The sequence below is a fragment of the Coturnix japonica genome, chromosome 15 (genome assembly GCF_054131305.1).
Source record: "Coturnix japonica strain WE chromosome 15, WE-NBRP24, whole genome shotgun sequence".
In the NCBI taxonomy this organism is placed as follows: domain Eukaryota; kingdom Metazoa; phylum Chordata; class Aves; order Galliformes; family Phasianidae; genus Coturnix; species Coturnix japonica.
Genome location: NC_140677.1, coordinates 967,329 through 990,983, shown reverse-complemented (window position 1 = coordinate 990,983; position 23,655 = coordinate 967,329). Strand labels below are relative to the sequence as shown.

Here is a 23,655-nt window from a genome sequence, read left to right as displayed (position 1 = left end):
CATGGGGCGATTTCGTCTCTTCCTAGCACTGAGCTAAGTATAGCACAGTCATTATTCAGAGGCTGTTGGTGATAACGGCGCTGGCGACTGTCCTGAGGCCACTTGGAGCACTCAGCTGCCCTGCAGGCTGACTGCCGCCTCCAAGGCTGTGTTTGGATGGCTGCCTCCTGCAGGGCAGCGCTGCACCCCTGTGCCCAGCCACCTCCCAACCGAGAGGCTGAGATGCCCGAGCTCAGCTGGGCACAGCTTCCCTCTGCCAGCAGCCATCAGGTGTCATCAGAATCATCTGCCCTTGAACGCGTACCCTCTGGCTATGATTAGCTGCAGCTTACTGCATGGGTTTTCTGTTATCATCAATCACAATAATCCCAGATGAGTTTTGTTATAGATAAAAGCATCTAGGATGCCTCTGAAACTTCCTCAAACATTGGTTTGGTTACCTTCTAGCACTATGGTTGATTACACCACGTATGAACACGGTTCTGCACCTTTTCTATACCTACAGATCAAGGTTTCCCACTGACCAGTCACCAGCACCCGTTGCACACTGCTGTGGTGCTTTACAGCTCTTCCCAAGAGCTACAAACACAACTCAGGGTTCTCCGTGGGGCACATCCCTACCCCAGCAGAGCCCCCTCCATCCCTGCATGCACATTGCTGCTCGGGGGTAGGCAGCAGCGCAGGTGGCAGCGTCCCCTCTGAGCCCTACGGAGCTGAGCAATCTTTGTGCATTCTTTCCTACTGCCCAGGTCGCCACATGCGTGTGCGTGCTGGGAGAGTGAGGTCATATCATCCCATTGCCGTGTCAAGTGCTCTCGGTGGCTGCCAAGCTCTGTGACACGGAGATGACAAACAATGCCGCGCTCCACATGCCTGTGTAAGGCCACACAGCCTCCATCCCGGTGTGGCTCTGGGGGCTCAGGGTGGTTCCTCCTGCGCTCCTGGACTGTAGGGGCGGCGGTGAGCTGCCCTTCACCGGGATGGGGATATGTGCTGAGCCTCCACCAGCACCGCAGTGTTTGCGAGCAACCGTGCAGCAGACCCGTTCCTCCCACATAGCAGCACACTGAGGGCACGTTTGGTCGCTCAGAACGCGCTGTAACGCCAAGAGAACCGCGGCTTCAGACGCCGTTTTCTGCTAAAAATACCGCGCATCCGCCTGCCGGGACAGCGCGCCCGCCGCTCACCCGAGCCGCCCTTTCGACGGACCGCAAGGAAGCGCAAACCCCGCGCAATCCTGCGCTCCCCGTCCGGCCCCGCCCCCCGCACGCCATTGGCCGGAAAAGTTTCTTGCCGGCGACGGATTGGCCGAGAGACGTTCGGGGCCGCGGGGGCCGCCAATGAAAGGCGGCGGGAGGTGCCGCGCGGGGCAGGCGGGCTGCGGGCTGCGTGCGGGATGGAGCTGAGTCCCGGCGTGCAGAAGGTGCGTGCGGGGACGGGCGGCGATGCGGCACCGCGTCCCATTACGGCCGTGCTCGGGCTGTGCTCGCGGTGCGATGCGATGCGATGCGGGACGGGTGCCGCCGGAGGATCGGTGCGGGCAAGGGCTGCAGCAGCGCTCTGAGAGCCGGCGGGCGGGGTACCGCCAGGGTCGGGTACCGCCAGGGTCGGGTCCCGGCGCTCGGGTGGTGGCAGCGCTCCTTGCCAGGAGCGTTAACTGCGGCCGGTCGGTGGATTCGCTCCCCTTTGCTTCTTAGTTCCGTGGAAACCTCTGAAATTCACCCGGCATCCGTCACCGCGCTGCTCTTCAGCGAGGAGCTTAAGCAGCGTGTGCGCGGGGTGCCGCGGTACCGCGCGGCTCTGCGAGTCCCACTGCGGTGGGGCTGGGAGCGGCTGGAAGCCGGGCCCGGTGCTGGAAGGCGGTGTCGTGCCCTTCGGTCCGAGAGCGGCCCGGTGCGGCTCTGCCGGAGCAGCTCGTGGTGTGCGGCTGAGCGCACTCTCAGCATCACGGACTGCGATCCTCGGGCCGTCGGGGCTGACGGCAGTCTGAAAAACCCCGCATCTCTGCCGCGGTATCGTAGGATGAGCAAACGAACCCGAGTGACCGCATTCCGTTTGCTTGGCGTGAAGCTGCGCGGACGGGACTTTAACGGCGAGGTGCGCTTGGCGGAATGGGCTGCCGGGGAGCGGCGGTTCTTGAGGCCTCGTGGGGAGCGGTGCCTTTTTGTGGCTGCACCGCTGGGAGGTGAACGGGATCCCCCAGCGCTGCTGGAACGCCGTGTCCGGCGGTGCGGGGCTGCCGGGGAAGCCTCTCCTGATCCGACGGGAGGATCCATCCGCAGCTCCTGCTGCCCACCGCTGAGGTGACCCTGTCCTGCAGACAGCGCTTGGTGAGGGCCTTATGACGTGGTGCCATCTCATGCCCTGCAGCGCAGTACCTGTCAGCATGGCCACAGGGTCTGCTTCAGCCTTGTACCTGGGGCACGGCTGGGTGCCAGCTGAAGCCCTGGGCAGGCTCTTAGCAAGTGCTGAGAGGCAGCTCAAAAGTGAGAGATGCTTCTTTGTCAATCTCAGCTGCAGCTGTGCTGTGTCCAGAGATGTGTTGGTTGGTATCAAGCACCAGCTCTGCCCCTGCCCTGCTCAGTGCTCAGCCCAGGGCTGGGGTTAGGGTGAGAGCAGCAGGCAGGGTGCAGTGCCATGCAGCAGCAACGCTGCGAGGCAAAGTTGTCTGCACTGGGCGTGTTGGCCGGGAGCTTTGAGTATCATCCCTAAGGGGCCGGAGCTCTGTGGCTGTGCAGTGGTAGCTCAGAAGGCTTGAAATACACAACGAAAGGCTTCTGCATGCCAGCCCTTCCAGAACACATGGTTTGGTGTTAGCTGCCCTTGGATGAAGGACAAGGGGGCGCTTTCAGCTGTCACTTCTCATGAATCTGGGCAGGGGATGATAGTGCATGCGGGGCTGTGCCCACTCAGGACATGGCAGCACAGAGCTGCACATCCCTTTGTCTGTCTGCATGATGCTGCCTGCTCCTGCTCACCTGGGCTTCAGCCATGAGCATGGTATGACAGAGGTACCAAATGGAATGGCACAGCAAAAAACAAGAGAAAACACTGAGCCAGGATCCGTCTGAATAATACGCCCAAAGACAAATGGGTGTCTTCGTGGCAGACGGTTGTTTAATTTCCTGAATCATGAGAAGGGCAATTTTTCTGGGCACAGGGTGCAATACTGTCAGATTTTAATTTGGCTTGGCAGCGCTGCGCGGCCGGTCTGAGCAAGCCGGGAAGGCAGGTCTGGAACTCATTAGGGCTTGTTGCAGGGCCCTGAAAATTTGATTTTCAATCACTGTTGGGTTTAATTATTGCTGATGTCTTGCCTAGCGCATTATAGGATTCTTTCTGAGGAAATTAAAACAGCATGAGCAGGACGGCATTCTGCTTGGCACAGGGGTTGTTTAGATTGAATTCTAAATGGAGAGTTAAAACTTGAAACAAAGATAAAGTGTGATGGCTGGCACCTTGTGTTGACCTGGAGCTGGTTCAGCTGGACTGTGGCCGCAGAAGGCACCAGGATTTGTGTACTGTTCTCACTGAATTCACTCAGGTTTTTTTAGGAGAAGAAAATAACCCTCTAAGCTAAAAGCACTATCCAAAGCCAATGTAAAGTTTACTCTGTTAATATAACTCTTGGATCTTTAGTGTTTTACTTCTTCAGTTCTTTAGTATGGATTTCTGCAAGCATCCAGAGCAGAGGAATGGCAGAACAGGAGGGAGGCACTGCTATGCTGTGAGACCCTCCATGTGCAATGGGTGGGAGCTGTGTTGGGACACGTAGATAATGCATGTATCTGCAGACATGCATGAGATTGCTATTATTGTTTGGGAACCTGCCCTTTAAGCCCAAAACAGGGCTTTTAACAACTGGAGCCTATTGGAGACTCAGATTCCTTCATTCATTGCTTCATAAGCTGTACCCTGTGATGAAGGGCACAGGACACCTGGACTACACCCACAGCTGTGTTCCCCACTGCACAGTGCCAGCCGTGCAGTGCTGTGGGCAGAGCTGCTGCTGGACACTGAGCTGTCCTAGTGGAAGTTACATCTGGAAGGAGCCCTCTGCAGTGCACATCTGTGAAGTCTGCTCTATCCAAAGCCACTTGCAAGTAATTGGGGCGTGAAGTGACAATGGTAGTAAACACTGCAGCCACCGTGTGTGCAAAGCAGTCATGTTAGTCATCTACATGTGCATGTACTCTCTTGTACAAGCACTGTCAACAACTGCACAAGCAGTTCAGCCCTGCTGCTGGACCTTGCAATTCTTAACAATTAGGCTGCAAAGTTATTTATGTACTTGAGGCTTTGTCTTGCTTTGTGGCACTGCTCTGTTATCAGATACTCAGAGCTTTGTTATGAAAAGCTGGCATCTCCTTTGTCAGGCTGCCCTTGGCTGGATTGGGCTGTGTGTGGGCACAGCAGTTACATGTGGTGTGGAGCAATGGATGGTAATGGCCACTGCCCCCTGTGCCCCTCTGTAAGGCAGTGTGTGCTGAGATCCCCACTCAAGATAGTCAACGCTGTTGTGATGGAGCAACAGGAAAAGCAGCTGTCTTAGAGAAGCAGATGTTGATCTTAATGCAGAAACCTGCGTAGCTCTAAGCAAGTATTTATAGATATGAAATCATAAAGCAGGACATGGGTTAAAGAGCTTATTTTGGGGCCTGGACTCAAGGCTAAATCTAGACCCATAAAGTACAATTTACAAGGTCACCAAATCCTCCTCATCCTGCAGGGAGGGAGTGTCTGGAGTATTTGTTCAGGCTGAGATTTTTCTTTTTTAAAATGTGAAAGAAATATCATATTTCAGCCATTCAGGAAAAGCAGTATTTGGATGTGCTGGCTTGGAGCTCTTGCTTTATTTCACAATGAGCTGAAAGAAAGATCTCAAGGAAGCGATTTCCAAGCTTTGGAAAAGGCGAGCTGCTTCCTGCTGGTCCCAGCCTGGCTTCCATGCCACCCACAGCTCTGCAGTCCCTCACAGCTCTGCAGACCTGTCCTGTGCTGCAGGCCATGCAGCTGAGATCAGTAGAAGCTTTGACTTGAGGCATTGTAAATTATTAAGGCCTGGCTTGCCGGGTGCAGCATCACAAATCTGCTCAGCAATAAATACTCAGAAGCGAGGAACAGGAAAGGCCCTTCCTCTTTCCTGAGGGAGTGAGTGATCCCCATGAGATGGAAATGAACACTAATGAATGTCGTAATTGTGTGCTGGGGGGTTTATGTGTAAGCCAGGGCTGTGTGAGTAGAAGTGCTGGGAAACTGCATGAGGACAGTAGAGCAGATGGGAATAAAAAAAGCAGTTTTTTGTGCAAGTGTTGGATTGAGAGCTGTTAGCTGTCATCTGACTGCACTCTAATGCTTCTCTGGAAGGAGATGTGTACAGTGCATCAAAGCCCTGGATAAGAGAAACTTCAGCACTGGGACAGCCAGGTGGTACCCATATGCACTGTGCTCACCTAGTGCAGTTGTGCACATCTGTTGGCAGTCCCAAGTGCTGAGGTTCTGCGGGCACCGCCTTCCGAGATGGGCTCCATTCCCTAGGGATCCGTTTTTGCACAGCTTTAGGCAACTTATTCCTGGTAACACTTAATTGGGAAATAACCTGTCCTAGAAAAACACAAGTATCTGCAGGACTACACAGCAGTGTGCTGAGCTGAAGCACAGTGGCCATGCAGTGGTGCACAGTGGCATTTCAGCTGGGTTCTTCCTATTCCTCACACCTACTTGCAGCTCTTAGTTTTCTAGTTCAGGCCAAAAGTCTGAAGCGCTGTCTTGGTTGTGGAAAAATCTATTCAACTTATTTTCCTTAAGCCCACCCTTCTCTTATCATTAGTTTGCACACTGTTGGTGTAGAGAGGAGTGCTGCCAACTATATGCTCTTGGAAGAGCAGGATGTCTGCAGAGGCTCTGTTTGGTTATCTCTGACACTCTGTAGGCTGAGCTCTAGCAGCTCCATGGAAATAGTTTCCTCAGATATCAATGCCTTTCCCCAATCTTCATGCTACCTCAGTAACAGGCAATAAGCATCTTACTCTGCAAAGTGTAACATCAATTAGTGCCTCCAGTATTCCAGATGATCCTAACTCATCCACAAATCCTCTGGAGAGAATTTGAGGTGAAAGACAGTCTATGTGTAAGTGATCTATTTTCCTATGAGCGTGGTAATTTGGATAACTATGTACTCAATCTGGAAGGGAAACAAATTGCTTTTAGATCGTGACTACAATAAATATTTTCCATCTATGAAAATGAGAAAACAGAACCTTCTTAGGCTGTTCCAAGTCAAAGTTATTACAGCAACGTGTGTGTATTAATGCATTTGTAAGGGCAGTTGCTTCTGCTTGCATAAGTTATTCCCATCTGCCTGGGTGTTCACACTCTCCAGCTGTTGGACTTCCTCAAAGGAAGTCTGACTTACTTCCTTATTATGCAAATTTAGTTCTACAGTCAAATAATGACATTAATTGCTATCCGTCCACATCCCAGGAACATTGTGAATATAATTTCCTTTGATGAAGGGCCTTTCTCACAGTTACGCTTCTCAATCCCCAAATGTTACAGTGGAGTAGCTGGATATCAGATGTGGAACCTGGAGGTCTCTGCTGGGCTGAGGATTGCAGGGGTGGGCCATACTGGGGGGCCTGCATCATCTCTGCCCACCCCACCATTCCTGCATTTCTTAGGGCCACATCTCCATGTTCCTGGAACAACCCTGGGCAGCCTGTGCCAGTGCCTGACCACTCTTTGGAGTAAAAATTGTTTCTAATATGCAGTGTGCTCTTCTTGGTGCAACTTGAGGCCATCACCCTCTCATCCATTTGGCAGCAGAGACCCACTGACTGCAGGCTGGTTTTGTGATTAGACTGAAGTTCTGGTGGACATGCTGGAGGAAAGGTCTTCCAAGGGACTATGGTCCTTAGCATCCCTGCTCAGATAAGGATCTTCCCCCTGTCAGTTATTTTGTTTTTGTTACAATGACTGATTCTGCAGCTGGAGCTGACTCTGCTTTCCTGTTTTCACCTTCCTCAGGGGACACAGCCCAGTCACACAACACATAGCATGCTTCTGCTGGGTGTCTCTTGACCCCACATCTTGCCAGAGCACGGCCAAAGGGATGGTGTAAGGAGCAGCCTAGTCTGAGCAGTCTGATAGCAAAATAAAGGCAGGAAAGCTGAGCATTGCTGAAAAGCCACTACCAGAATTGCAATTGCATTTCTCTTATGTGCTGTCAGTAGCAAGTTCCTCAGCAAAGGTGGATGCCCCTGCTTGGGAGAGGAATGGGCTGTGAGCAGTGCAGAGCCTGGTCAGCCTCCCCTTGGCTTGTGCTGCACTGGGTTGGATACCAGTCTGCTGTTCCTGTACTCCGTTCCCTCTTATCTTGGTCTCAAAGTCCTTAAAAGAAAGCACTTAGTTAATCTGTGTTACAGACGTTAAGAGCTTACTGATCCTGCAATGACATGAGATAAATCACCTCTCTGCAAAAACAGCTATAGGGTGTTAGCTTTCCCATGCTGCACTTCTTGTAATCTCTGTTCAAGTTTGTATTAATAATAAATTTCTCCTACCCATTATCCTGTAAAGCAGTTGTATCTCATGGGATGAATGTCCTGGGAACTAGAGCTACCCTGTCCTTCTGTACCTGTACAAGCAGAGGTGTTAAATATGTCCCAAGATGTTTTTCCATGCCATGGAGTCTGTCAGCCTGTTGTTCATCACTGGTTGCAGGAGGACCCCATCCCAACTGCTGCAACTTTAAGCTGGATGTGTGCACAGGGCTCTGTGTCCATATTGAGTCAACCCCACAGAGTAGTTGGAAGTATTTGTGCACTGGAGATGCTGCTGTGGAAGGGAGGGGGTATTTCTGAAGGTGCCTGTGCCACCAGCTGTGTGTGTTCTGCCATGGGTGCTCCATGTTGGCCTTCCAGTGATCCAGAAGCTTGGTGTGATTCCCCGCAGCATAGGACTGGGGATGGAATGGTTTTCACTAGAGGAGCACTGCCTGGGAAGCACTTACCAAGCTTAGTCTGGAGTCTCCTCTCCTCAGACGTAAAAAAAAAAAACAATCAGTGTTGTGAAAGGAGTAGAAAGAAGCTTATTTAAAAGGGTTCCCAAGTCACCCAAACGTGAATACAGTGCTTCCTCTGTGTGCCCATTGAGGGTAGGACCCAAGGGGACTATAGCCAAGGCATGCTTGAGAGCTTAGAGGGTGGTGATACAGCAGATAAGGTCTTCTGAAATTTCAGCTGAGCTGCTGAGCTATGAGCAGGGCAGGGCTGGTGGAGCTGTATCTTGGCTGGCTTGTAGCTTCTAACCAGGGTCTGTCTGGCCATCCTGGAAGCCCATTGCTCCTTTCCAAAACAGTCAAGTCTAAACCAGAAGGAATGACTTTTTTTTCCCCCCTCTCCACATCGGCATTTGTCATTGTAGGTTCTCTATTTTCCCAAAAATTGAGCAAACTAACCAGTGTCTAGGATGGACTTCTCTTTGGCCAGTGTAATGAACCACAGTATTGTACTGACCAAGAGGCTGGCGTCTTACTGAGATTGTTGAGAGATGTTTTCGTGGGTAGAATGGCCTCAATTTCCTATCATTTCACTGCCTAAGAATTTCCTCTGCACTGACTTGCTTTCCCTTAGTAGCAAGAATGCTGCAAGACGCAAAAAGCCAAAATAGAAGTCTTTAAATGCATGGTATATCTAGTCATAAGAAGCAGGATTTGCTTTTCTTCCAAGCAGTTTGTTGACACAGACATTTTCTAAAGGCATTACAAAAGCCTTCAAACTCTTCGTATCTTAAACTCGTGCATCTTTTTTAACACTGGTGTTCCCAGATGTGTTCAGGCACTGGCAGAGTCTAAGACAGTCATCTTATTTCACATTCTTACTGAGTGGGGTTTCCAAACTGTTTTTGTTTTGTTTTTTCCTTTTCTGTTTTTAAAGAAGAAATCTCCTTTTATGCATATTTGAGGAGCTAGAGCTGAGCAGTGAGGAGAAGCTCCATATCTGGGCAGGAAGTGCCACTGACCAAGCAGCCTGCAAAGTAGGCTTGGGCTCCTGTTAGCATTGGCCCTACACAGAGATGGAAACTCTCCTCACTGTTCAAGGAGAAAGAACCATGCAGTCCTTCAGATGGAGATGTTCCTGCGCCTTAAGATCTCACAAGGGGAGGTGCTGCCAGGGCAGTGACAGAAGCTACATGTCGCCATGGGGAGCTGCTGAATTTTCATAGCATTTCATTTATCCCACACATTTTCCTCTGACTGTTGTGCAATTAACAAACGTACAATTAGAAAAGTAGCGTGATTAGGATGCTATTTTACAGGTTTATAGTAAGAAAGATAGTCATGGTGGAAAAAGATGATAAAAAATGAAATGCTTACCTGCAAAGGCTCACAGCAGAAAACTCCAAAGGAAGCAATCCCTGGAAAGAAATTGTTCCCCAGTGGCAGTCAGCCCTTAAATGGGGTGTAGGAGAGGTGGAGCCAGGCTGCAGGCTTCTGGTCACACAGAGGAATTGCCTTCACCTGTGCTCCCAGGGCTGACTCAGTGCTCGCCTCAGGAGGCCAATCAGTGGTTCAGGCTGTGATTCAGCAGTTCCCATACAGCTGTATTCTAGTGGTTAGCACGCACAGTGAACGGCTGTGCTCTATGGAGTCATGCTATGGACACCTGCAAGCAGAGGTTTCCAAAGAGATGTGGAGCTCCTGGTGGGGAAGGCATGTGATCATGTCTTGGTAAGGGCATTGCATCAATGGGAGTGATGCGAAGCCTGAGCTGTCCTGCTGGGTGCTCCATGGCTCCTGCAGCTGACATATCTTTTCTCATTGCTTCTCTGCATGGACTGTGTAAGACTTTCCCAGAGGAATTTATTTAATCCAGATGTTTGCATTTAGAATAAACAAACATTCATAGTCCCTTGTCTGTACTCAGCTTCTGTGTGACTCATTAAGATAAGAGATTATTTAAATTAAAAACAAAAAGAAGGGAGGGGGAAAGAATTGAGTTGGTACACACCTAGCACAGTTCCAGAACTGGCAGCATCTTCTGTGGTCTGTGCTGGAACCATATTGCCTGCTCTGGAGAGCTGGCTCTGAAGTGAGCATCCAAAAGCATTTTGTTTTCTGCATGTCAGAGGCATGGGATGTGTGCATACACTCAAGTGCACACTGGAACTTTTAGAAATGTGCTTTTGTGGATTGCCATAATGTTAGCAAAGCAGTGTCCTGCAGTTTCTAGAACCACCTCCTCTTAAACATTTCATCCTGATTAGCAGTACCAGGCTTCTCAAGTGTTGGAAGAAACCTGTTGGCATGGGGAGCACCAGCAGAGACCCAGAGCTGCTGCCTGGAGCAGAGGGATGTGGTGGGCACTGAGGGAGTAGCTGGCTGGAGGGACACAGTGGGTGCTGGGTGGTGAAACAGAAGGAAGTCACAACTTGGAAATGCACGTGGGCTGAATTAAGATCTGCCAGGCAGGCACTGCCCTTCTCAAGCCCTGGTAAGCTCTGCAGCCTCAGCTGCATGTTGAGGGACTCCACACATGTATGCAAACATATGGTGCCTAGCACATGCCAGCACTTCTGGAATAAAAACTGTGTACAGAAATTTGGTGTGTGGGAACAGGCACCAACAAGGGCATGGTAGTGTTAAGTCTTAAAGGAATCTGACGTTTGATAGTGCCCCTGAGCACTGGGGTACTAGAGTGTGCTGCTGAGGACAAGCACTCTGTGGCTTGTTCTCTGCTATGAGGTGCTGTGTAAGATGCAAGGGGGTGGTGGAGTTCCTCAGTACAGCTTGATCAGCCCCACTGGTTTCTCTGTACTGTGCACTCAGTGCTGCTCCCTCGTGCTGCAACAGGTGCTGCCCTCCCCTCTATTTAAGGGAAAACACTTTACCCCTGAGAATGCCAAGAATCAAGAAACAAACTTTTCCCCATGGATGTCCTGCTCTGTTCCAGATGTCCATGAGCCAGCCGCAGTCAGGACGAGGGGTGCTGTGTTTGCGCTGCAGAGGGACCTGTATGGGCTTTGAGCCACATTCCTGGAGGTAATGTCTGCTGGGGGGGGGCTGTCCCTGAATGCATCCCTTCATGTCCTGCCATGTCATTGGCTTTGAGTGCACGGAAAGCACAGAGTGCTGCTGGGAGGGTGTGGAAGGGCCACACTGCCTTGCCTGGGTGAGCGCTGTGCAGGGACCGCCTTCCATCCCCCTTCCTTCACTGCTCCTACTCTTAAAAATTTACCTTTAGTTTTACCTTTATGGATGCAATTAGCTGCTGTTATGAATCAATCCTACTTGTTCCAGGACCCTGCTGGAACAGCGGAATACAAGACCCTGGGCTTGCATCAGGTTTAGTCCTTTCAAAACTTGATAGAAATTCTAGCCAGCAGAGAATGCTCTTACAGGCTTCTCTTTGGTTTATAGCCATTGCAACTAGCTCCCAAGCAGTTCTGCCAGGAAGGCCTTTTGGCTGATGTCACATCCTCAGTGTGCCATTAAAACTTCCTATGTGCCGGGAGCTGCACGGCTGATCCTTCAGCCTCCGTGCTTGTATTAAAAGGACGATATCCCTTGTTTCTCATAGGAAAATATGCAAGTCGTGCAAGTGCAGCCAAGAGGACCACTGCCTGAGCTCAGATGTGGAGGATGACCGAAAAATTGGCCGCCTGCTGTCAGACTCAAAGTATGCCACACTCACTGCACGTGTGAAAGGAGGGGACGGCGTCCGCATCTACAAGAGGAACCGCATGATCATCACCAACCCCATCGTGTCACGGAAAGACCCCACCTTCGACACCATCACATACGAGTGGGCCCCGCCAGGGCTCACCCAGAAGCTGGTAAGGGGACTGCAGCTGGTTCCAGCAAGGCACAGCTCAGCCCTGCAGCACAGTTACCAGGAAGAACAGCAAAGTTTTGGGTTTGCCTTGGCAAACGCGCACATAATGCTTAGTGTTCTGGAAAACTGTGTAAATATCCAAAGTAGGTAGAAAAGAGGAATGGATTGCCTTTGGGGTTTTATAGGCTTGCTTACATTTCTAGTAGAAGTCGTTACATGTTTTACAACAAGAACGCTTGCTCCTTTGGTAACGTTCATGTCCTATAAAACTATTGCTGAGGAGAGATCCCATCTGCCAGCTACAGAGAATCACAGAATCATTAAGGTTGGAGAAAGCATCTAAAATCCTCAGCCCACCCTCACTGTGCCACATCCCTACAGTTCTGGAACACCCCCAGGACAGTGACCCCACCACTCCCTCGGCAGCCCATAGCAGTGCCTGTGTCAGTGCCTGACTGCTCTTTGGAGAAGAAATTGTTCCTAATATCCAGCCTGAAGGTTGGGTGGTACAGAGAATGCAGGAGACAGCTTCTGGAGGGAAAGCATTTGATGTCTGACTGTTGTGGTACTGGAAATATTACACATTACGCTCATTAGTGTACAGCTTTTGCTGTCCAAATTATGCAAATAGTTTAAAGCTACTTAAAATTGCCACCAGATTTCTTTTTTTTTAGAAGACAAATTGGGAAACAAATGTGAAACTGTAGTTGCAGACCCAAGTGACAGGCTGGTTATTTATTCTTATGCCCAACAGCCTGCGAGGGCCCCGCTGGGCGCACAGCTGCAAGGCTGCTCCAGGGCTGCCAGGAGCAGAGCCCTGGCATTAGTGCAGGGCCAGGGCTGCTGCTCGTTTCACTGTCTGACTGTTCAATCACAGTGCTACTGCCTGTAGTTTCCTCTTTCTTTTATGTTGATAGGAGCCAGCACAGCAGGAATATTTGTTTAGCCAGTGTTTGCCTTCCGTAGGTCCCGGAGGGAATTAGGGAACTTGTTGAGGGATGGGGAGAACAATGATGGCACTTCTCCAGCCTAGTGTGTGATTTGTTAATCATGCTGCCCAGCCCTGCATTTATCAGGAATTGAATTTTCACTGCGAAAAGCTGGCTGCAGGGCAGTGCTGCGGCACCTGGCACCCCAGGCAGAGTTGCTCTATTCCCAGATCCCTCTGTTGTTGCACTGTTAGCACTTCTGTGACATTGAGTGCAGATGTTCCCTCTTGCAGACGTACATTTGCATGGCAGTGCACAGCTCCAAGCGGTGGGATGCAATGCTGAACCAGCAACAGAGAAGGCTCAAAGTGAAGGTGCTTCCTGGAGCCCTGGAACTTCTTGTCTCTCGAGGCTTAAGTTGTGCCTAAACAGATTGGAAGGAGTTTTAGTTCGTATAAACAGTGCTCAGGAAGCACTTTGAAGACAATCTTGATAAATTTTGGCTTAATGATCAACTTGACAGATTCAGGAAAATTACTGGACGTCAACAATTCTTGTGATAGTTCTGAGGGGACTTTGGCCAGAAAGCTTTTAGTGTATAACTGACTCACTCCAGTGATTTCCTTCTGATGGCAAAGTGGAAACTTGGGTGGTTTTTTTTATAACGTTGTCTCGAAGTGGATGGCCCAGTAACAGGGGAAGCTTGGGGCACATTTTCATCAAGCTGTGCCTGGTCAAATTAGGAGGTAGATATGCGGGGTCCTTGGGGGAGGTGGAAAAAGCACTTCCTAAAATATCTCAAAAATGCAGTAGTTAGTGGTGAAGAGCTAAAATAGCCTTTTTCAAAATTACCTGTGTTAGGGCACCTTAAAATAGCATTTGACAGCAGTAATACACGATAGTAGCAAAAGAGGCAGTTTTTGGTGTTGAATTACTTTCCTGGTCTATTCTCTAGACATTTTTAAGACATGCGCAGTTGTACCTGTAGGCTCATCAGTACACATGTCCTGTTAGGAGCAGTGTGATATGTTGCTCAGAGCCTGGCACTGGGGTGCAGTGAGGTGCTTCAGATACACTTCTGGCACTTTCTGCTCTCACAGATCCGGTGTAAGGGTGCAGTAGCCTTGGCCCATTGGTGTGGGATGGTCTCTTTCCATTAGGGTTGTACCACACCAGTGCTCTCTGCTGGTGCTCTTGCTGCCGCTAAGCCATGCCAGCAGGCTGCACTGTAGGCTCTGTCTCAAAGGTTATCACCATATAGCAGCTAGATGTTTTGGCTGTGTTTCTTTCCCACTGTCAGGTGTCAGTGGCAGTATCTTTATTCTGTGAGGCATACTGTGTGAGGCCTGGCATGTGCTTTAAGTGAATTTTCATCTTTTGCTTCTGCAGTTCCTGTTAAGACTTCTGACTTCTGTGAAAGCCATCTTGGTTGCAGATCACTTTCACAGCATCCTCCAGCTTTATAACCAGTTTCTCCCAGCAACACCATTTCCCACAGGGCTGCGACCATGCCCCTGCAGGCTTCTAGGTATCCATCCTGTCACTGCATGGAGTCACAACAGACTGAGTTTTGATGTCTAATGTAGTGTGCAGAAAAGATAACATATGCTCCAAGACATGGAGAAGAAGTTGTGATTTCATTAAATCATTTATTTAATGCTGTCATAGAGCTGCAAGCAGAAATATTGCCCTGAAATATTGCTGTTTGGCTGGAGGCAGACGAAGTGGAAGCTGACTGAAGTTTATACAAGCTGCTCAGGGTTGTGTTTCTGTATTTAAAAGGCCATGTTGAGCTGGACCATGTATAGTAAATAGTTAATCACTTCTCCATTACTTTAAAATTCAATTTTCAAATGCTGACCAAGTAAGAAACAAATCTAATGCAGCTGGATGTTGGTCTTTAAAACCCAGTGGCTGAGAGCCAACTGGCTGCCCATTTGCTCTTCACACTACAATAGGAAAAATGCCTTGAGTAGGAAACTCCCTTCCCTTCAAGCACCGGGCCAGCAAGAAGTAAACAGCACAGCCCCTTCCTGCAGATGTGGGTCCTGCTGGGATGAGCCTCTCCAAGATTCACTCACACTGTTATTATGGGAGTGGCAAGTGGCCAGCTGGGTAGGAAATGGAACACTGGGGATGGTTTCTTGGCATTTGCCTACTGCATGGCAGGGTGTCCATGGCAAAACACCTTTCCTTTATTGCACAATCAGTAGCGTGGTAGTGCTGGCCTTGGATATTCAGGCTCGACAGCCATATGACTGCTCTTTCCAGTTTAGGACTTTTTGGGAATGGTAGAGGGATTTCTTACCATAAATTTCACTGTGTGCATGCCAGGTGGGGTTGGAGGGCCCTTCTGAGTTCCCCTTCATATGGACATGTCCCTCAGGCCCTGGTCCCTGTGACCAGCACACTTAAGTGACTGGCTGCATTGAGTGCATTTGGTTTTTCATTGCCCACGTGCCAGTCAGAAGCTAAAGGACTGACAGGGTGGTGTTCCATGGCTGACTGTCACCTCTCGCCCTTGCAGGCCATGCAGTACATGGAGCTGATCCCCAAGGAGATGCAGCCAGTGGCAGGCACTGACGGGGCCTACTACCGCCGGCGGCAGCTCGTGCGACAGCTCCCAGTGCACGACCATGACCCGTCGCAGTGCCATGGCCTCGCTGAGGGAGAGGTGAAGCTGATGGAAGACTTTGTGAAGAAGTACAAGGCAGAGGCGCTGGGCGTCGGGGAGGTGGCCCTGCCAGGCCAGGCTGGTCATGCAAAGGAGGAGGGCAAGGCAAAAGATGCGGGCCCAGCAGCCGAAAAGCCCCCCGAGACCACCAATGGGGCCCTGGAGAGCACTCCGACTGTGGGGCTCTATGTAAGTCCTGCCTGAAGGGATGGGTGCTTCTGGGGGGTACAGTCCCAGCTGGAAAATCAGTGCCAGGGAGGTGCTCACAGGAGTCATCCATGCCTCATTCACTGCTCTGCTCCCACCTGTCCAAGTGCTGGGATGCCCATACAAAGCAGATGATGCTCACTAGCATCACCAGGTCTCTGGTGTGGCACCCCGGGGTGCCACCTGTACCCACCCCAGGCAGTGGAGATGGGCTGTCTGTCCTCCTCAGCAGCACATACCTGGTGAGCCGCTGTGGAGAGCAAAGGCCTCTTCTCCCTGTTTGCTGTGAGATCAAGTGAGTTCCACTTTGGACTCTTGGCAGCTCTGAAAGATTGAACATGATCTGTTCCCAGGTGATGGTGTGTAAATAAGATCAGAAGCTGTGTGTTACAGCATGTTAGCAAGTATTTTTGGCTCTGCCTCTGGAATAGTGCAAGTGAAGGAATGCAAGCAAGAGGAGGTGGTGGCTCAGCCTCATTAACACCATCATGAACATGAACACAGGGTAGTAATACAGGGGCTGCAGTTGCCTGGGGGACTTGGTGCAGAGCACATGTCTCTGGCCTAAGAAACACGTTTCCACAAGGAAACAACTGAGATTCCCTAATGCCCTTTTAGATTTATGTTCTCCAAATGCAGCTGAGTGGCCATGGTGACTGCTGAACACATGCTTATCATAACGTGTTGACTGAAAATACTTGGTACTGGCCCTTGAGGGTAACTTGTAGCAGAGGACTTAGAGATGGAGAAATGGTATCTGAATGTTTTTAAGGCAAGATTTTTCTAGCAACTACTAAACTGAGATTGTAACATGTTAAGAGCAGTTTTCATTTTCATTCCATATTGGGAAATGTCTCTCCTCTGCTATGTCCTTTTCTATTAACACACATCTGACTTTCAGAGTCCAATGATGCAGTAAAAGTTTTTCAGTATTGCAGTAAAACATCGACTTGGACAAAGAATTTCAAGTTTAAAAAAAAAAACAACACAAGGAAGGTTTCCATTACACTCATTAATAAAAGTCATCGTAGCAATTAGGGTTTATTTAGACTACAGATCTGTCCTTCTAAATAAATACATAACTGGATGTTATTCTGCTTAGAGTATAAAGCATTATTTTTCTTGAGGCACTGTCTGGAAAATGGAATTGCAGCAAAATCAGTCATAGGAGCTACTCTGACCAATGTGTTGTGAGGCTCAGCTTGCAGAAAGCTCCAGAGTTCTATGGTTTCTTTCTGTACCAAAGGCAGAACTCCTATTTCCCATTCTAACAAAACACTCATCATTTTTAATGTGATCTACAGTGCAGGAATTAATGCAGCTGAAGGAAAGTGAATGGACTGTGTCCCACAATAAGGAATTCCAGAAGGCCTGCTGGTTTTTACAAAACTGCATGGGGATAAAAGTTCTGCCATAGAAAAATAACAGACAGTAAACCTTGCTATAGTAACTTAAATCTGTGTTGAATATCACAAGGTTGGAGTTGGAGGAGGAGTGTGCCTGCCCCATAGAGCAAGGAGGCAGCCCAACACAGCCTGGCTTGAGGTGGATGCTCTCCACCTCTGTGTATCCCAGACCTGCTTCTGCAGAGCACCAGGGAAGGCTTTTTTGGGAAGAGATGAGCGCCTTTGGGTTATGGATGGGCCTGAGGGCAATGTGGTGCTGAACTGCATATTTGGGAGATCCTGATTCTGGAGCAGTTTGTCACGTTTCTTCCTTGAGTCCATTAAAAGTAGGACACAAACTCTCACCTATTTCATACCAAAGCTTTGGTCAGCTCCATCAGCTTGATTTCACCTATTTCAGATCAAGGTGTCTGCCTGAGCCACAGATTTATGAAGGCTGGGTGTAAAACACCCTGGCTTTAGAAGAGAATGAACCAAGAAGGCACTGAGCACCACACCAAGAAGTAATCCAAGACAGTTTCCTCAGGTGTCTGTGTGGTCCTTGTGTTAGGGCAGTTAAATCTCCTGTTGCACGTTCAGGCCAGCTGTGTTGAAATGGTGTGTAAAGAAAAGCAAACAGGGCCAACGTAAATCACTGTGGACAAGGCATCTGAGCTCACATGGCTTTTTGAACTTTTCTCGTCTGTGGAGAGGGGCCCCACAGCAATATGGCCGTCCTATTAGCTGAATGCTTTCCACCAAGCACAAAATATCTTTAACCCTCACAGAACTGGAAAGTCTTCCGGTGTTGTAAGCCACTGTGTTGGAAACAATCACATCAGATCCTTAAGCCATTGACCCAAGTTAGCCGTTGTCCTAGCAGATCTGAGGCCAGCAAAACTGGGCAGAACTCCTTCTGTGGGAGCTGCAGCCAGGGGAGAGAGCAGGTCTGAAAAACAGGGGAGGGACGGATGCTTTCTTGGACAGCACCTCTGGCAACAGCGCTAATAGAGTCTTCACTTCTCTCCTGCATGATGGAAGTGTAAAGTGAGCGCTTAACTGGAATCCCATTTTAAATGTGATGAGCCACTTTTTCTTTAGAGTGGTACTGATAGAGGAATATAAGTTATGTGATGCTTAAGAAAAGCATGGTGAAAATTTGCAATAGAAAGAAGCAGCAAAATAAGTGGGTTTTTTTTAGGGTTTTTTTTTCTTTTTTCTTTTTTTTTTTGTTCTTTTAATAGTTCTTATTGGCAAGAAATTTGATCTCAGTCTTGGAAAGCTGCTTGTGTTTGTTCTCGCTGCTAGATCCTGCAAGATAAGCGAGGCTGGGCGGGGTGAGCCTGGAGGCTGCTGGAAGGGTGGAGGCAGCAGTGAGGGTGGGTGCCCTAAGTGGTGAGCTGCTGCTTGGGGCTGGTGCCTGGGAAGGTGTCGGGATGTGGGAACGTATCTGTGCTCAGTACACAGTGCTTCCCTCATGGTCTGCCCATGCCAATGTACAGCAGATCACGCTTTGCCAGCCCACTTTTGCACTGTGGGCTGTCACTTCATGTAGTGGGATTGTTTTTCTGTTTTGCAGAACAGCAAGAGCATGGCTTCTGCAGCATGCTGGAAGCTTATCTGCTCACTTGCATAGTTCCTGTGAGTGCTTAGAAGGGCTGCTGGAACCAGTCAGAGGAAAGGAGCACTAGAAGCAGGCATATCCCCTTCCAGGCTTGGATATGTGTCCTCTTTTGCTGCCTTTTCCACGGCATCAGATTTGCTGCCAAAGCAGGATGTGCCTGTCACCTCGTGGAACTGGTCATGGGGCTGTGTGGGGCAGTTCCCAGAAGTCCAGACTGAGCAGAGGAGGAGGCAGTAGCAAAACGTGTGGCATGCTAGGAATACTTGCCCTGCAAAGCAGCTGGGTGGGTGTAGGTAGAGCAGACCCACAGCCTGTTTCTGGGAAGGGAGATGTAGGCTTGAGAAAACTCCCTAGATATAAGAATAATCTTTTTAGCATTCATACTGGAAACTAGCAAAAAGGGGCTAGATACGGTGGGTAAAATTCTCTGCAGATAAGTACAGTGTTCATAAAGAAACCACCCCAGAGATGCTGCACCAGCGTTATCTTTATGAGGCTTTCAGCCCATTCTTGGCCATATCACAGGCCAGCTGCTTAACACTGCACCTTGTGAAAGCAGTGCTGCTGCTTGGATGAAGGAAGCCTGGTCTTGCTGTCAAGGCTGCATTGGATGAAGCCCCTGTGCTGTTTAGGAGCATGAGTTGGATTACCTAGACTTGAATGAGAGCTGAAGTGACTGCCTACCAGCCAGCTGGACATGGTTGCCAGAGCAGAGCTTCAGAGCTTGAGTTAACCACCCAGAGTCACCCTGCAGGCACAGTCAGTCACCCCAGTCCATCTCTTTGGACCGCTGTAAATTGAGAGCACTGTGCTGATGTCTGCAGAGTGACATATGCCTTATGTAGGGACATACATGATAAGAAAAAATTGAAAAAGACCAGAGCTCCTAATTTCTGTGCATAGTATCTCTCTTTGACACCACACATTTCCTGCACTATGGTATGTCTTAACTTTTTCTCTGATAACATTTGGATTTTAGCACAGGTTGGCTGTTCTAGGGGGATTTCCCCCAAGGCCATGTATTTATGGAGCTGGCAGTGGAGAGTGCCAGTCTCACTTGCCCAAGGGCTTGGCTGGAAGGCCATGCGCACTGCTCCAGATGAGGGCTGGCAGATGCACATTTATAATGACTTTTAATTAAGATTTGGTTCTTGATCCATACTTAATACTGTCCAGATGTTTACAGAGGGCAGTACATTTGGAGATGTTGCTCCTTTTGGCCATGAGTGCTCTGTGATTCTGTCACTGTCACCGAGCCCTATCACAGGATTAAGACATTTTTTCCAGCCCTTTCCTTGAGCTGCACACATCTCTTTCTCTTCAATTCAGTGTTTTCTTGCTCTTTCACCTCAGTGCACTGTTTCTATGGCATCACTGCAGACTGCTTTCTGCTTGCTGTGCCTTCCAAGCTGAAATTTGGCTTTGGCATTCTCAAATTTATCTTCACAGAGCAAGAGCTAGGGCAGTAACAGCCTGAGCAGCGCAGGCCTGGGATTACATGCTTTGTTTCCCCTGTCCTTGGCAGTACGGGGTGTTGAGCAGAGCACAGCAGTCCCTTCAGACCATTTTGTGGGAAGCATTTGTGATTGCATGCATTGTTCTGTTTTGCCAAGCTTACCAACTGGGTAGATGGAAATTATGCATCAAAAAGATGCCATGAACAAGTGTCTAAAAAGCCAAGCAGCACAGGCAGCAGTGCTGCCGTTGTTGCAACAGAAGAGTCAGCATTATGCCCTCTCTTGCAGCACTGTGAGACCTGCAAGCAGGCAGTGCCCGAGGACTGCCCGGTGGTGTATGCAGACCGGGCGGGCTACACACGGCTGTGGCACCCAGCCTGCTTCATCTGCTGCCACTGCGCCGAGCCCCTCGTCGACCTCATTTACTTCTGGAAGAGCGGGGCTGCCTGGTGCGGGCGTCACTACTGCGAGAGCCTGCGGCCACGCTGTGCCGGCTGTGATGAGGTATGGTCTGGGAACTGCACTGCACTGGCTGTGAGGAGCTGGGCCTGGGGCATGGTGGTGACAGCACTCTGGGTGCTGTGTGTGTTGTGTCAGCAGCCTGGCCCTCCTTCTCCAGCCCACTGTGTCTCCATCCTGCTGTGAGGGGCCGCCTGCCCCAGTGGGATGGCAGAAACAAGCAGCGCCATGTTTGTCCCGTAGATCATCTTCTCAGAGGAGTTTCAGCAGGCAGAGGGGATGGCCTGGCACAAGAAGCATTTCGCCTGTCTGGAGTGCGAGACGCTGCTGAGTGGCAAAGCCTTCAGCCTGGACAAGGGCAGCCTGCGGTGTGCGACCTGCAGCCGGAGCAAGCACCTCTGAGCCGTGCAGCCGTGCAAGTGCTTGAGGCCAAGCTGGAGATGGGGTAATTCGACAAGAATGTGAAAAGTGGACAGTTAAAAAAAAAAACACTTAGAGTCTGGTTATTCGCTTGCAAGCAACCAAGTACCCCTTTGCATTCAATAGAGATTGAAGAAAGAAGTTTACTAGGGGAGGAAACAGGAGAAACGTGTGTGCATGTTGGTTGGGATGTACCCACATATCTTGCTTGGAGGCCATTGAAAAGAGATTTGTGTTGTTTTACAAAGTCTCTCAAAGCTTCTCATGACTAACATCTTGCAGTGTTCTTGTAGAAATAACACATCTCAAAAATATTTTTTGGCACACTAAACCTATGGTCATGGTTGCTTTTATTTTCTGAAATCCATACTGGAAATCTTGCACTAGTAGAACGATGACAACTGTACTAAATCAATGGTTTTGAACAATTTGGTTAACCCGAGTGATTACTTTCAGAAAGCACACAATGTAGAATTGCAGTAACATGTAGCTGTAGCTTTCTCCAATGTGTACAATAATGCAAAAGCAAGTAACAAGATGGCACTCAAAGCGCTTTGGTTTAACGTTAGTGAGATGGAGCCATGCAGATCTCCCCAAGGACAGGCAAGTACTGGGCAGACAACTAATTCCGCCAGTCTGGGTTTTAGCCATGGAGCTGGAATGCAAACACTTCTGGCAGTTCTCACCCAAGCCCTGTTCCCAGTTTTATCTTGCTTGCCTCCTACTGTCTGTTTTTTCAAGGGAGTGTTTGCACAGAGAGGCATTGTGCTCCTGCCGTACACTGAACACTCCCATGGGAGCCTGCAGCACTGAGCAAGGTCAGCTCTGTGCACCAGGTCTTGTTGGGGTGGCATCGTTCCAGGATCTGCACTGAATCTCTTTTTCTGATGTTCATTTCCTAAGTCATGCAATGCTTACGTTAGTCACAAAAAATATCAGAGTCAAAGCTGGCCAACGTTGGTGTGCTCAGTCTTTTTTCTTTTACTAAATGTCTACATTCTTTGCCAGAAACAACTGGAATATTTTTTTTGCAGAGATGTGTGTAAGGAGCTCACAATTTCTAGGTTTTCCTTCTACTGTGGAAATCGCTGGTTTCTTTCTTTAAAGTCCACTCCATGCTATGGATCTTTCTTATGACTAAGTGACTTGCCAACAGGTGTTGGTAGAAGCTGTGCCTGCCACTGCATGTGTCACAGGGATTCTGTGCCCCACCATAAGAGGAGCTGATCACTGTTTTAGGGCAGATAAGACAGATGTGGTGTAAGACACATCCATATGCATGCAGCCACAAGTCACCAGAAGATGCATAGGCTTTGTGTTTGAAGTTGTGCTAGGAGGAATAATAAAGCTCCCTTGGATCAGCTTTACGTACAGGCACTTCAGTTATAAGCAAAGTAACTGAAAAATAAAACCCAGTGCTTAGCTGTATTGCCTCTTCTTCGTTTTGTTACATGGAAATAGCCAATCTTCGTAAATTATTTTTAAAGACATGGCATAGTTCTAAGCCCTACAATGTTAAGGCAGCCAAAAAAAAGTGAAAGAAATAGCATGAATCACTTAAGAAAGAAACATTTCAGCTGAGACATTAACATCTAAAGAGCATTCCTCGATGGGAAGTCATTGTCCATGTACACATGCAGCTAGTTAACTCTTAGAGTGATTTCTCTGTAAGGTAGGTGCACAGCCATTACACACACCTTCAGAACAGCAACAAATCAAGTGCAAGAAAAATCAATAAAACATGCAGTTATTAAAGGTGAATGAAAATAACAACTACCGACAGGCTGCTGTGGCCTCTCACTGGGTGTGTTTTGCCTTGGTTGGATGTGTTGTCCTTGCCATGTGTTTGTGTTGCAGTGAACAGAGAAGTGGGTGAGCCCAGTCCTCAGCCCAGCTGGGGATTTTCTTCAGCAGCGAGGTGTGCTCAGGGATCCTCAAAGTGCTTCTCCAGAGCTGTTCCTCATCCCCATGTGCTGGGCAGAGAGGGGTGTGGGTCCAACCCACCACAGTTAGAAGAATTGTAGAGGCTTGAGCGGAGGTTCTGGTTGTGTTGGCTTTAGAGGAATGTGAGTGGTGGGTAGATGTCAATGCAGAGGAATTCAGATAGGCCAGGCTTTCCCAGATGGATGCCAAGTAGATATCTGCCTCCTCACAGTGTTTGGGGAAATGAAACTGCTGTCTTACTGCTGCATCTGCTCTTGCTTATTCATCCTCACTCACTGTAATGGAATCAAAGGCTTTGCTCCTTGCATTGTCCTGGCTTCACATCCATCTTGCACATAAAGACTGTCCTCAACACAGGTGCCTTAATCATGAGTTTATCCTGCTGGGTTCTGATCACAGTCCATACCTGGTAGCATCAGCTTTATTTGCATTCTGAATTAATGCAGTCCTCCATTGCTAATGTCTTTATTTCATCACTTGGAAAAAAGACATCACTGCGGCATGTGCTGATTTGGACCTTGATTTCATGATTTGTAACTTGTAATTCAGTGTCGTCCCACTTTCAGCATACACGTACTTGCTTCTGGCTTTTGGGACTGCTGGCCCCCACTTGAGCCTTTTTAGGCATTGCTATAGCTTGTAAAATACTGCCTGCTGAAAAATGCATTGCAGTTAAACAGCTTAGCAAAGTCCTGTACGTCTCAAGTGACAGGAGCAGTGTA

At 49.1% G+C, this 23,655-nt stretch overlaps 1 protein-coding gene and 1 long non-coding RNA gene across 5 annotated transcripts in view; one reads left to right on the top strand and one right to left on the bottom strand.

The window, feature by feature from the left end:
- The window catches only part of LOC107319946 (uncharacterized), a 157,997-nt gene extending 148,447 nt beyond the window's left edge, over positions 1-9,550 (bottom strand). For all 3 annotated transcript variants that reach the window (XR_014934773.1, XR_014934774.1, XR_014934775.1), the window contains exon 1: positions 9,377-9,550. This is a non-coding gene — a long non-coding RNA (uncharacterized LOC107319946). The remainder of the gene's footprint in view (positions 1-9,376) is intronic.
- LMCD1 (LIM and cysteine rich domains 1) lies at positions 1,372-22,417 on the top strand. 2 transcript variants are annotated; one of them, XM_015875336.3, is made up of 6 exons: positions 1,372-1,423; positions 10,953-11,041; positions 11,580-11,835; positions 15,291-15,626; positions 20,399-20,614; positions 20,813-22,417. In XM_015875336.3, exons 1-6 carry the CDS (start codon positions 1,397-1,399, stop codon positions 20,969-20,971), a joined length of 1,083 nt encoding a protein of 360 aa, XP_015730822.1. In that variant the 5' UTR covers positions 1,372-1,396; the 3' UTR covers positions 20,972-22,417. The 2 variants fall into 2 exon arrangements, with proteins under 2 accessions (XP_015730822.1, XP_085372853.1); XM_085516727.1 differs by having other exon boundaries at positions 10,853-11,041.
- The last annotated feature ends 1,238 nt before the right edge of the window (positions 22,418-23,655 follow it).